We start from the raw sequence: 12,708 nt of genomic DNA on the forward strand, positions 1-12,708 counted from the left end.
GATAAAAACATTCTGTAAGCTGTTTTCCACTTTATTGACATTCACTTACAGGCAATGGCAATATCATTAGACAAATTGCTGATAAAATATTTACCATAAATGCATCATGGGCACTATTTTTATAAAACCATTCTCGAAATTTAAAAATTTAAAACAAAGACAGTAAAATATTTCAGTGAATAACCTAAAAACTATTATAATGTTGGAAGACAGCTTAAAATTTCTGCAAAGAAAAACATCTCATTAACAGTGCTCTTGATTTATGATAAATTTACTGTATCAAGTTTGATATATTCCAAAATTTTACAACCTTATAAATGAATTGATAACAGCATTTCATTAATCATGATGCAAACATACATACTCTACCAAGTTGGGGGATGATTTCACAATATGGTGAAAATTTGAATATGTCATATTTTGCTGCTTCATTTTGATGACCTACCAGCATTTTGGTTGTACATATATTGATTTAGCCTCATATTGGTATAAATTAATCATAATGATTCATTGAAGTACACTTAGAAAATATCTGCAGATATCATTGAGATCATTTCAGCTGCAGAAGATACTCTTAATAATGGTAAAAAATACACCACTATAAATAACAATATGACAATATTAAAACACAGAATATTTCCATAAAAACAAGATAAAAACAACATAAAAACTCTTGACTTGGAACTCACCACATGCACAATACATATAAAGTGGCATGGCACAGATGTGGTTTTCACAGTACATAACAACCGACCTCTAATGAATTGTAAAAAGACTGACACAAAATGCTCAGCATAAGCTGAGTGAATTTAAAGCTCTGACTATAGAAAAATACATTCACAAAACTGAGCACATTTAGAGAAGGACAAAATTCTTATTGCAATAAAAGAGCCTCTTAGCTTTAACTTCTATTTACAATTATCGAATAAGATCACCTCTCTCGGAAACGTATTCGAACTGGTACTTCTGGAACTGACACTAACCTAAGTATCATCTTCACATCATCCTTGTTCAACAAGTCCATGTGGAAATGATTCACCAGCTATAATAGAGAACCATGGAAAGATATAAATCATAATATTTTTTCCAAATGCTAGCCTATTTTTTATGCAAGTTTTAAAATGGTACTTACTTTTGATATTGTCATGGACATTTGCATTTCAGCAATTTTTTTTCCAATACATGACCTTACTCCTAGCCCAAATGGTAGAGATGCATATGGGCTAGAGACCCCCAAGTATGGTTTCTGGACTGGACCTTTTCCTTGGCTCATAGGGCAAGCTTTGCTAACATCATCACCTTCAAGACCATTATTATGGGGCTGCTAAAATGGAAAAATATATTTTTCATTTCCACTGGAAAAATTGTTACTCAATGGCATTATATATCATTTAGGGTTCACCAAATTAAATTATTTCTGCAATAATGTATACATTTTTTCATCACACCTACATCAATTGCCGCTGTTAAGTCAAACATGATTATTTATTCTTCACTCTTTGGTAGCTGATGGTGATACCTATATTATACATTATATACCAAATTAAATATAGGCATGCAGCAGACTCCAATGGTAAGTAACACTTATGATTTTCTCTAGTATTTGAGGCAAGGCAAACTGGAGTGCTACCTTCATTTCATGCTATTTTAGTTGGGTTTTATTCTTGGGTGCTAGATTTTCACTTGAAAATTCCAAGCATCACATATTTCTAGCATCAAATTTTGTAGCGGAACACTGGTCTAGTGAATAAAGAACTCAGCTGCAAACTCAGAGAATGGGCATTTTAGTTCTGCCTCTGGCACCTACGGGTATTGAGTTTGGCATTTGGTTGAGCAAATTTTTATTTGACCTATGGGAAAACTTATAATAGGCCAAGAGTTACTCACAGAGATTCCAAGGGCTTATGGCCAATGATTAATATTGGAAAACCAAAACAAATGAATTTTACTTATTGCTTAATTTTTATTATCTACTCACAAATACCCCAAATTCCACTTTTCTTGCCATATATCAATGCACCAATTTGAATGGCTTTACTATATATCTACCTGATGATCAAACAACTGAAGATCAGTAGTTTTATTATTTCAGAGAAAATTAGTATGAAAACGATTAATTCATACTTTTTTTAATTAAGAAGTACCTTGTGAATTATTTCTCTAGTATTAGTAGTCAACAAATAGTAGGTCAACAAATGAAAATAATTGTAAAATATCTTGGAGCCACTAGCTATTTCCATGAGACTAAAATCATATTGTGGCATATATGTTACATAAGCAAGTAACATATTCCACAAGGATATATAATTTTGCATAGTGATGAAGTGACAAAGAGAAGGGGATTGGATTTGAGAGAATGGAGGGAAAGGCTACGAAAACAGTGAGTGAATGACTAAAACAGTCAGTGAACTGCTGAATATGCACTTCTAGATATTGACATGTACTTGAGTGTATGGAGTAGTGGGGTTTCCATTTCAATTATTATGATGCTGCTAATTCTAAGAAAATGTATGATTAAGAGAACGCTTAAGAAAGCCCTTAAACAGACAAATATAAATGGTCATTAACTTTTAAAATAAGGGATTTCAGAGCAAATTTAAGGAACCTCCCTTAATAACACTTCTTTTAACAAAGAAGTTTCCCTCTCTAATATTTACTAACAGTATATTTCCTTAGGAATATGATTTTCCTCTGTATTATTGTTTTTATGAATATAAGTTATAAATCAGGCAAACAGTAAGCTTCATTAGCCATAAAAGGAATGAAATATTTGTTTTGAACACAATGGTGCCATTTGGAAGAACACAAAAACAGAACCAGCTGACAAAATATTAGAAATTCTTTTACATGAAGGTGGGCAAAATTTGTTAGGTTTTAGTAAAACTCTCAGTGACAGAGACACTGGCATTTTAGGTCATTTAGAGAGTTCATTAGAGGTTAGGTTTGAACTCGGGGTTCTTAAATACAATTAAGTGTGATTAAGTCCAGCCATTTTTTATACAATTTCATAAGTGAATTTTTAGTTTTACCAACTGGTATACATACCTCTTTAGCATCAGCTCTAAGCCACCTCTCAGGCCAAAATTTTTCAGGATCAGGAAAATACTGCGGGTCTCTTCCACTGGAGTAAACCGATATTAGAATAAGATTCTGAAAAGCAAAGCATTCAGTCAACATTATCAAGTTCTACTCCATATATTAAATGCAGAGTTTCCGATGATGTGAAAATGCCACGAGTTGAATGTAATCATAAATATGAGATTAAGCAATATATTTAACAAAATTCAGGAACAGGCATGCCTCATCTTATTTCATCTATCTTTTATTCAAAAGACACACTCAACAGCAAATATACAAGTTAAATGTGATTATATTATTCAATTATTAAGCAAGGTAACATAGAACTATATTTTTAAAGGAAGTATTGATGTCAATGTTCAAAAATGTGTATCAATAGTTAATAACATTGTTAATTTTGTTATAATTCACCATAAGAACTCTAAAGGTCACCATTATTTTACCAGGGATCATTGATAGAACTATTTTATTGGCATTTCTTTATCTCTGTTTGGCCCAACTATTTAATTATTATCACAAATGCATGCTTATTCCAATATTTAGTGATAAAATTTTGCAGAACAATTGGCAATGATTTTCATGCCAACATTATTTTTTATGATCAAATTTTCCCATCAGACTTGAATTCATAAAATTTTTAATATCCTGCACCCTTTTTTCACCAATAAATTCTGATGAATGTAAGAGAGTGAGAATGAGTTTGTCGTAATTTTGCACTAGTTCAAGATGCATTTTTAATTATATAGGAGCATGAACTACTAGATTTTTTTAATCAGCAGAAGGAATTAGTTACTAAATGATAGATCCAGCAAAACACTTCATTTAACCATGATACCTATATGACAACATTTCGTGATATTTCTCATGATTTATCTTCAACTTTTATATGCTTCTACAACATAAAAACCATTTTTGAAAACCATATGTAGGTACCTACATAACAGTTTAACCTGCCGTGGTCACACCTTCAGCTTAAAATAAGTTGTTAAGGAAGGTTGGGATGGGAGGCATGAATACAATGGGTTATAAAGATTCATCAATGTTCCTGATCAATTACTAATCCATTAAAATAATGAAATAATATTTATACCCCAGCTGGAACATTGTATCCTCCCATTGGACAATCCACAGGCAATATTCTTGTCAGGAATGGCGCAACAGGAAACAACCTTAAAGCTTCCCTAATTACTCCTTTTAGGATTGGTAACTGCTGTATAAGACTTTCTGACCCATAGTCATTCACAGTTTGGTCCAAACCACTTTCCTTTATTTCACGCACAACTTTATCCTGGACTTCTGGATGCTTAGCTAAGAGGTAGAGGGCCCATTGTGTTGAATATGCAGTCTGCAATGAAATAAAAGACTCTTAATAAAATCAATAATGGAGAAAAATCAGTATCTACTAAATGCAGGTAATATACATAAGTAAAACTATACATGCTATGTGCATATATTAATAACCAACGTATACACATAAATATGTAAACTAATACAGTGGAGCCTTGATTAACAAGCAAGCACCTTGCATAGCATGCTACTTGCACAATGAGCAAAAATGCTGGCCCGGAAATGTCTTGATTAATGTGCAAATATCTGAATGATGAGCCTGGAATGATTGCACATCTGCTACCTCAGTTTCTGTTTTACACTCACTCCACTAACATCTTAGTGTCACTAGTGATCATATATTTTCCCAAACTTGTGTTCAGTAATATTATTTGTTATTTTTTATGCAAAATTTAATAATATTTTGAGAATAGATTTTAAAATGTTTCTGAAGAAAAATCAGTAAGAAGACAGCCATACAAGAATAAAAATAGTAAATGAGAATAGCAAATAATAAATGAGAAGTAAAATAATTGAAAATCAGGAACAAGGTGTGAGCGATACTGAACTAGTACGCACATTAAACATTTGCATTATCTGTGAGGACAAGGACAAGACTAAGGAGATAAATCCTTCAAAGAGAGTGGCAAGAATATCTATGCAATGGTTATGTACTCTCAATGATGTTGAAAGGTTGCTCCTTATATGGATAAATAAAAAGCTATTGCAAATGCAACACGGTTAACAAGAATATCATTTATGAGAAGTGGAAAATGAGTTTTGGCAACCTAGTTTAGGAGATGTCAGGATCATCAATGGCTAAATACATATTTAAGGGGAGCCGTTAATGCTTCAAGAAGTTTACAAGAAGAACCAGCAACCACAGCATTGTGAGGCATGGTGAAGCAGCAAGCTCTGAGTCAAAGGCAGCAGAGTACTTCATCAGCAACTTCAAGAAGCTTTTAGATCCTGAGGGTTACCTGCTGCAACAGGTTTTTAACTGTGACAAGACAGGTCTCCCCTGGAAGAAGATGCTGAAGCAAACCTATATTTGTACATGTAACAGTAGAGGAGAATGCATAACCTGGCCACAAGCTAATGAAAGGCTGTCTCACACTGCTATTTTGTGCCAATGCAAGCGGCAATCTGAAAATAAAACCCCTGCTTGTTTACCATTCAGAAACTGCATGAGCCTTTAAGAGGAGTTAATTCCAAAATAGCAAGTTAAATGTGATGTGGAGGTCGTGGGAAACAGTTGTATTGTACCATGTGTACTTGCCCTAATATGGCAGCAACCATCTGCCCCAGAAATTTATGAAATCATAATTCTGAGTCACATTTTTACATAATTTTGAAGCAGTGGATAAAACATACGTCTCTAGAAGGCTTTCCAGTAACAAGGAATCAGGAATGTAACATAAATAATGAAGTATTTATTTCGATTGTTTTTTGTTTTTACGAATAGTTTGCATTTCTGGTTGCTTCACTCCATGGGAGAAGAAAAGAAAAACATGATTCACGATCCTAAACAATGTATATATAACTTCATTTGAATAAAACTTACACAATTTATTTTTTGGTATGGAACGCATTATGCTCATTGTACAAGGTTCCATGGTATATATTTATGAGCTCCAGCACAAACCACACTGCAATCAATATAAAAGGTCTTCTGAATCTTGATATCATATTGAAGAAACACATGTTCCTCATCTCCCATGGTAATCACATTCAATAGTGCTTTTAATTTGGTACGATCAATGGTGAAAGTATTAAGTTCTGACTTAATTATAAAAGCAGTACTTTTTCATATCTCCCTGGAGAAAATAGTTAACCATACCAATGGCATTTGAAACTTCACTTTAAAAATCACATCATTTGATAGAGGGTTGTAATAATCAATCAGAGGCAATATTCAATGAAATCTTAAATAACAAAATTTTATTGTGAAAAAATGTTTGAAAAAAGATACCATTATACTTTTTTTAGGAGATGAGTGTATTCTTTATTGATGACCAAAGTTGGGTGGTGTTTGGCTAGATGTAGCACACTACTGTAGTAGCTACTACTAATGTTATAGCTTTAAAGCACTAAATTTTCATATAGTACCAGTTAGCATAGCTGCCACAAAAATGTCCATACCTTGAAGCAGCTTTGAATGATTACTTTTCCTAATGTTTTGCAACTAACCACTGCAATGAATATCACTTTCATTCATCACTAACTGGAAGAGTAAACTCATTCCATCCATGATAAAGGTCCATTCCATCCCTTCTATTTTTGACTCTGAATCCAAATTTCATTCCTAACTTTCTTTTTGGAACTGCCCCTCTCTCAAAGAGGTCTTTAGAAACTTCCAAAGATTTCTGCATCCCTCAAAAAAGTTTTCATCACACTTTCAACCTGCTTGTCCACATATTCCCTTCATTCCTAATCAATTCAGTAGTAATTATTATAATTATATGAAGCTAGTCAAGAAAAGAATGAAAATGAATTAATTTTGTACCACTAAGTGGACATACAGCGAGGAAAATACCTCTAGTGAGAAGTATGACTCTGCTCTGGTTAAATGTGCAAAGAAGCACAAGCGTGCATGTGTATGACAGCAGTGTACCAGCAATGAATGTGTGGTCCGCAGAGGGCTACAGAAAATGGTGTCAGTTCGTGATGAGTGGTAGCTTTGCATCCATCATCAGAAATTCAACTGAGAAGCATACAGCATTGTTATGCAGACAAACATCAAAGATGTTTTTCCATAATTGATCACATTTGAGTGGTGTAAGTAATTGAAAAAGGACTGCATTTCGACCACAAACCATAAGGTGTCTGTAAACTCCATCTCCTGCTGTGAATGAGGGGATTATGACTAACACAGCTGCTACCTCTGTGAGGTAACTGAATAGCATTAGATGCATTACATAATATGGAAGTTCATTTACCATAGCACAATTACTTCAGCATGAGATGAGTCTATGCATTATGAGTGCTGAAATTGCAAACATTCGAGCTGAAGGTGCTGTGAGTACAGTGCATCAGGAGCTGATCTTCTGGTAGCAAAATATAGTAAGACCCACCTTAATTATATTATTATTTGGCAATGAGTTGGCTTCACTAGTATGCTCCCAAAAGCATGAAGATGAGTACAGTCTGGAAAACATCCTCATTTCTGATCCCAAAGAAGATCAAAGTCATCCACTCAACAGGAACAGTTCTGGAGAGTGCCATCTTAGAATTAATTATGTGGATTGCCTTAGCAACATTAAGTGCCCCCATACACAAAATTACTGAAGAGTTATGTGATAATTAGGGAGATCCTGGCAACATGAATCCAACAAAAAATAACCCTGTGATACATCCATCTGGTTGGTGCCTACACCACAATAAGGTTTGTCTTTGTGTTGCCAACATTTTACTCAACATTTAACCTGAAAAAACTTTGAATTTGTATCACATCTATACAGTTCAGAAATTGTTCCATGGGGATTTTTCCTGTACTCTTTCCATTTTTTGTTTTATTTACATTACTAAATAATGTAATTAATGATAACTAAGATGATGATCAGTTTGGGTTCATTACAGGGAGATGCATCATCATCCCCATAGCAGTTAATGAGGTCACTACCAGAGGGGAACATGAAATGCAATCATGATATTTTTGTTTGTTTGATATAATTCAAGAAGGCATTAGATAGAGAAACTGGGTAGAAACAGCCAAGGGGTTCCAAGCACTGCTGAGTGCATTGGAAAGTCAGTGCCATAAATATGGGAAGAGAATAAATGTAAGCACAACAAGAGTTATGCAGTTTTCAAGAAAGAGAAAGGCTAAATAACAAGAGTTAATGAACTTGAGCAGGGGAAATAATTTGCCTCTTTCAGAAGTGTTTTGGACCAAAATGGTCACAGTAATTGGGACATAAAAAGAAGAATTGCCTTAGGCAAAGACACTTTCATAAGGAGGAAGAGTGTATTGATGACAGGGATGTTGAATGAAGGATGTTAAGAAAAGACATTAAAACTGTGATATGGAGCATGGTTTGATTGGTCCAGAACATTGTACGTTCAAACAAGACAATAATTACAGGTCGGAAACTTTTGAAATGTAATTGTGGAGAAAGATAGAACAGGTGAAAGGGAAATGTTTAATTTGGAAGATAAATTGAGGTAGGGTGAATGCATTTGAGAGGCAACAGGTAAAATTGTTTTGATGTTTGTGTAATTTAAGCAAACCACAGTATCTGGGTGATTATTGTTATATTATAACTAATTCCTTCTCTCATGTTGTTACAAACACTCAGCTTACAATAATAATTTATAACACCCTTTGAAAAACTAGAGTGGTATGGTACACATAAGCACCATATTATTTTTTGAAATACATGACTTGCACTGCCCGACAATATTTTCAAATAGGGTAACAACAATGTAGCCCTTGTCAGCTTTTGTACTGCTAGGTCTTCATGTTAGATGGCCTTGGGTGGATTGTGAATTGTAATAGCTTCTAGGTAAGCAGAGATGTTAGGCAGAGCAGCAAGGGTGGCAGATATGAAGGTTGAGTTGGAGTTGGCAAGCAGCTAATTCATGTTCATCAATTCCTGACAAAATGTTTAATCACCGTCAATGGCTAAGTTCTTGATAACATCTTCTGAGTGTGTAATAGGGTGACAATTTTAGCCCTTTGGAGGAGGTTCAAGTGAAGTTTCATGAAGCAATGATCTGAGAGATTGATCAAATGATTAGTAGGAGAAGTAAACACTGACACCGAGGAGATAATGCTGGAATAGTTGAGGATATGGTAACTGCAATATATTTGGAGAATTTGACAATATTTCATGTTGCCCATGAAGGTAACCCATCCAGCAAAATGTATTTGCCCGAACTGTTTGGCATGAACAGAAGGAGAGTATAGAAGAAGGCATCTTCAACAGTAAACCAAAATTTCAGCTCTGCCATAATCCACTAGATTTTTGCTGCTTAAGCCTCTCACTTGAATGTTGTGGATGAGGAACTGGTATGGACCTGAACATGGGCAAAACAAATCCGCAACTTCAAAAAACTCCCATTAAACTTGTGCAGGGTTTATTGCAACAAAACTGTGGGGAAGTACTATGTATATCTGTCACTTCTTTGAATATACATCATTTCCACAAAGTTACACCAGAAGCTGCCAAGTTTTAAGTCATTAAGTATTTCTTAAAGCTAAAGAAGCATTAAAGAACTATGGAAATTAGAGACAGTAAAATTTGCACCAGCTGACCTTTTTAGTTAAAAAAATGTCCTTGTCACTCAAAACTATAATCACCGCAATTTACCTAATATTTATTATAATTAACAATAAATTATAAAATAAACTGGACTCACAGTATCACCTGCTGCTAGCACCAAATCAGTAACAATTCGTATCACATCTTTAGTCTCAAGCCCTTCTGATAGCATGCGAGCCAATAGCCCATCTTTCTCATCAATTTCATGGTGGCCCACCTTTTGGCAGAGTGGAATCATTTCAGTCACTAATGAGCTGGCTGAAAGTGAAATATTGATGAATAAGAATAAATACTTTTCTCCCATTAAAACAATCAAAAAATAGTTATCACCAAACTGCTCATGCACTTACCAGATTAATGAGCAAAGTCAACATTGCCGTAGCACATGACCACTCTATGAACATGTGTTTTGTGTATTCACTGTAGAACAAAATGACCCCTAGCTGTCTTACTAAATGGCCAAGATACAGAAATTTGGAAAGAAGTCATTGACTACATATACATGTACACATCTTCATGCAATTCTCTTTCAAAGCAGACAAACTCAAAAAAAGCTTGATTTTAAGGCATCTCTAAGGACCTGCTACCATTTATTTACTTCCTCCATACTGCCTGGTCCTTGCATTCATATTTTACTATTGCCTAATTCATAGCATTTATGCATGAATCATGAATATTTCATGATTTTTTCTATTCTTGAGACTTCTAATATTCATTGTTTTGAGAGCCTCCTTGACTACATTCATGCATGTATTTTTTTAGCTAAACCCTTTCCTCAAATATTTATTCAACTCTCTTATATCTGTTTTAGCTATTAGGCTAACATATACTGTCTGAAAATAGCTAACCAACTAGCACACCTAAATTCTTTCATTCTAGTCTGTAATTATGAAGGTTATGCTTAACTTAGTTCCGTTTAGTCATTTTAAAAATGTATTCACTGGAAAAAGTTTTTATTTATTGTCTTAGTTTCTTACAAACCCACTTCACTTTCCTACATTATCACCACTAAGTACTTTTCATAACATTGGACCAGCTTCTTTAATTCTTCAACATAGAAGTTTGCTGACTGGGAATTGAACCAATTGACAATGGTAGTCTAAGTTCCTCATCATCTTCCAACTGCTGTCCACCAACCTACTGTTTCAAATGAAGCTAAAGGTATAACTACAAATGACTAAAAGGAACTATATCCCCAGTTAGTAAGACATTGTACTATCATGCAAGCCATTAAAACATTTTTTCTTGTATGAGCCATACTAAAATGAGGGTGAGACTTATATGCTGGTGCGTCTATTATGCTATCAAATATGGTATACTGTATGGTTACGGTCGGTTGTAAATGCACAACATCAATGGTTCTAAACCTCATCTAACATGACACACTTAGCACTATACAATACAATAAATCCTTCATTTCCACAAACTATCTCCCTTCCTTCTCTCCAACATAGCTTTTCTTTTCATCTCAATCATACTTGCCTAGCATTTTGCCCCCTTTCACTGTCTTTCATTAGCAATTACAATGGCCTGCATCCAATTTTTCTTGCCTGCTTTGAATTTCTCCCAGCAACCCTCTGTCCTCCTCTACCATGCCATTTTGTCACTTCCCTTTCATTCCATCAAAATAATTTTCTATTTTTCTCCACACCCTCATCCCAAAAATCCCCTATCTGTACTTTTGTATTCCCATGCCTCAACTATCTGCCAAGTTGGAGAGTGGTACAAAACCACCCTCCAAATCAAAGTTTCATTAATTTTTTTTTACATTCTTACCCATGGTCCTCATCATCAACTCACTCCTCCCTGTACAAGCTTCATTGTCTTATACATTTCTTCTTCTTGCATCCTCACTACTTTGACCATCTTTATGCAAAACACTTCAAATACAGGTGAAATATCCTCTCTGTTCTCCAATTTTAATACTAATTACATATTATATGAATATAGTATTGTGGATTACCATATGGATATTCTATGCTAATTTGGTACGGTTTGTCTTATACAAATGTCATAAACTACAATTTTTTAAGGGAAGAATCTTCATAGGTAGTCTCACAGTGTATGCGCTATCTTTTCAATAATTAATATAATGTAATTGCTTGAGCACATTTTAGCTCAATTGTTCATGTTTTAAAATTCAAGGAAAAATGCTATTCCTGGAAAGCTGACTTACACTCGAGTGAAAAAAATATATTTAGAATGGTAATTATTTTTTAATCAACATGCTGTATGGACTTATATATGCAAAAAATGATGAAAATATTTTTTATCTGCAAGCAGTAGTATGATGAAGTCTTAGATAAGCATGAGTTACAGTAATGTTAGGTACTGAAAAGATACTTTAGATACATATTCTAGTTCACCCAATCTAAATTATTATTATTATCTCTTAATATTTTTCTTACAAATTCTCCTAGAATGATAAGCAATTCCGAGCATTTATATATACATATATGTATTTATTTACTGGCTGAAGTTATTTTAGGGTTACTCGGGGCAATCACTACTTCAGTCAACAATCCAATTTTAAATTACAATTAAGTACTTATGGAGATGTTGAAAGTGAATGATTAGATCTTACCAGTAGAGAGAGCTGAATCCACAGCATTCACAAACTGGTTCCATGCAGATAATCTTAGAAATCTTGCAAGCCTAGCAGGAATTAGTGTTAGACGAGCACTTTCTTGGAAGACAAGGTGTACAACTGAGGCAAGTTCTGAAATTGTGGCCTCTAAAGCATCACCAGTAGCAGTTTTGGTGCCATTGGTCAATGATGCATACAAATGGCCTCCAAGCAAAGTTGCAACAACAGCTGAAAAGAATGAATAGAAATATTTGAAGCTAATACAATCATAACATTTAATAAAGGAACTATATTAAATACATAATAATTAAATTACAATTACAAACTGAAATAATCATGATCATTTTCACAGCATCATTAACCAAATGTAATTTAGCCATTGTTTTGACATTCTTGAGTTATTATTATGATTAAATTAAAATTTTTCACAATCAGGGATTACTACTGGATACTATA

General features: G+C 34.0%; 1 protein-coding gene across 1 annotated transcript in view; it reads right to left on the reverse strand.

The window, feature by feature from the left end:
• Window positions 1–214: 214 nt before the first annotated feature.
• The window catches only part of sad (Cytochrome P450 family protein sad), a 49,104-nt gene continuing 36,610 nt past the window's right edge, over window positions 215–12,708 (reverse strand). Inside the window, exons 4-9 of the mRNA XM_071588138.1 lie at window positions 12,250–12,480; window positions 9,763–9,923; window positions 4,169–4,423; window positions 3,046–3,150; window positions 1,133–1,324; window positions 215–1,042 (exon numbers count right to left, since the gene is read on the reverse strand). Of these exons, the coding sequence (XP_071444239.1) occupies window positions 932–1,042; window positions 1,133–1,324; window positions 3,046–3,150; window positions 4,169–4,423; window positions 9,763–9,923; window positions 12,250–12,480 (1,055 nt within the window). The 3' untranslated portion in view covers window positions 215–931. The remainder of the gene's footprint in view (window positions 1,043–1,132; window positions 1,325–3,045; window positions 3,151–4,168; window positions 4,424–9,762; window positions 9,924–12,249; window positions 12,481–12,708) is intronic.

The sequence above is a fragment of the Hetaerina americana genome, unplaced genomic scaffold (assembly GCF_022747635.1).
Source record: "Hetaerina americana unplaced genomic scaffold, ioHetAmer1.1.p SCAF_3, whole genome shotgun sequence".
NCBI classification, from domain to species: Eukaryota; Metazoa; Arthropoda; class Insecta; order Odonata; family Calopterygidae; genus Hetaerina; species Hetaerina americana.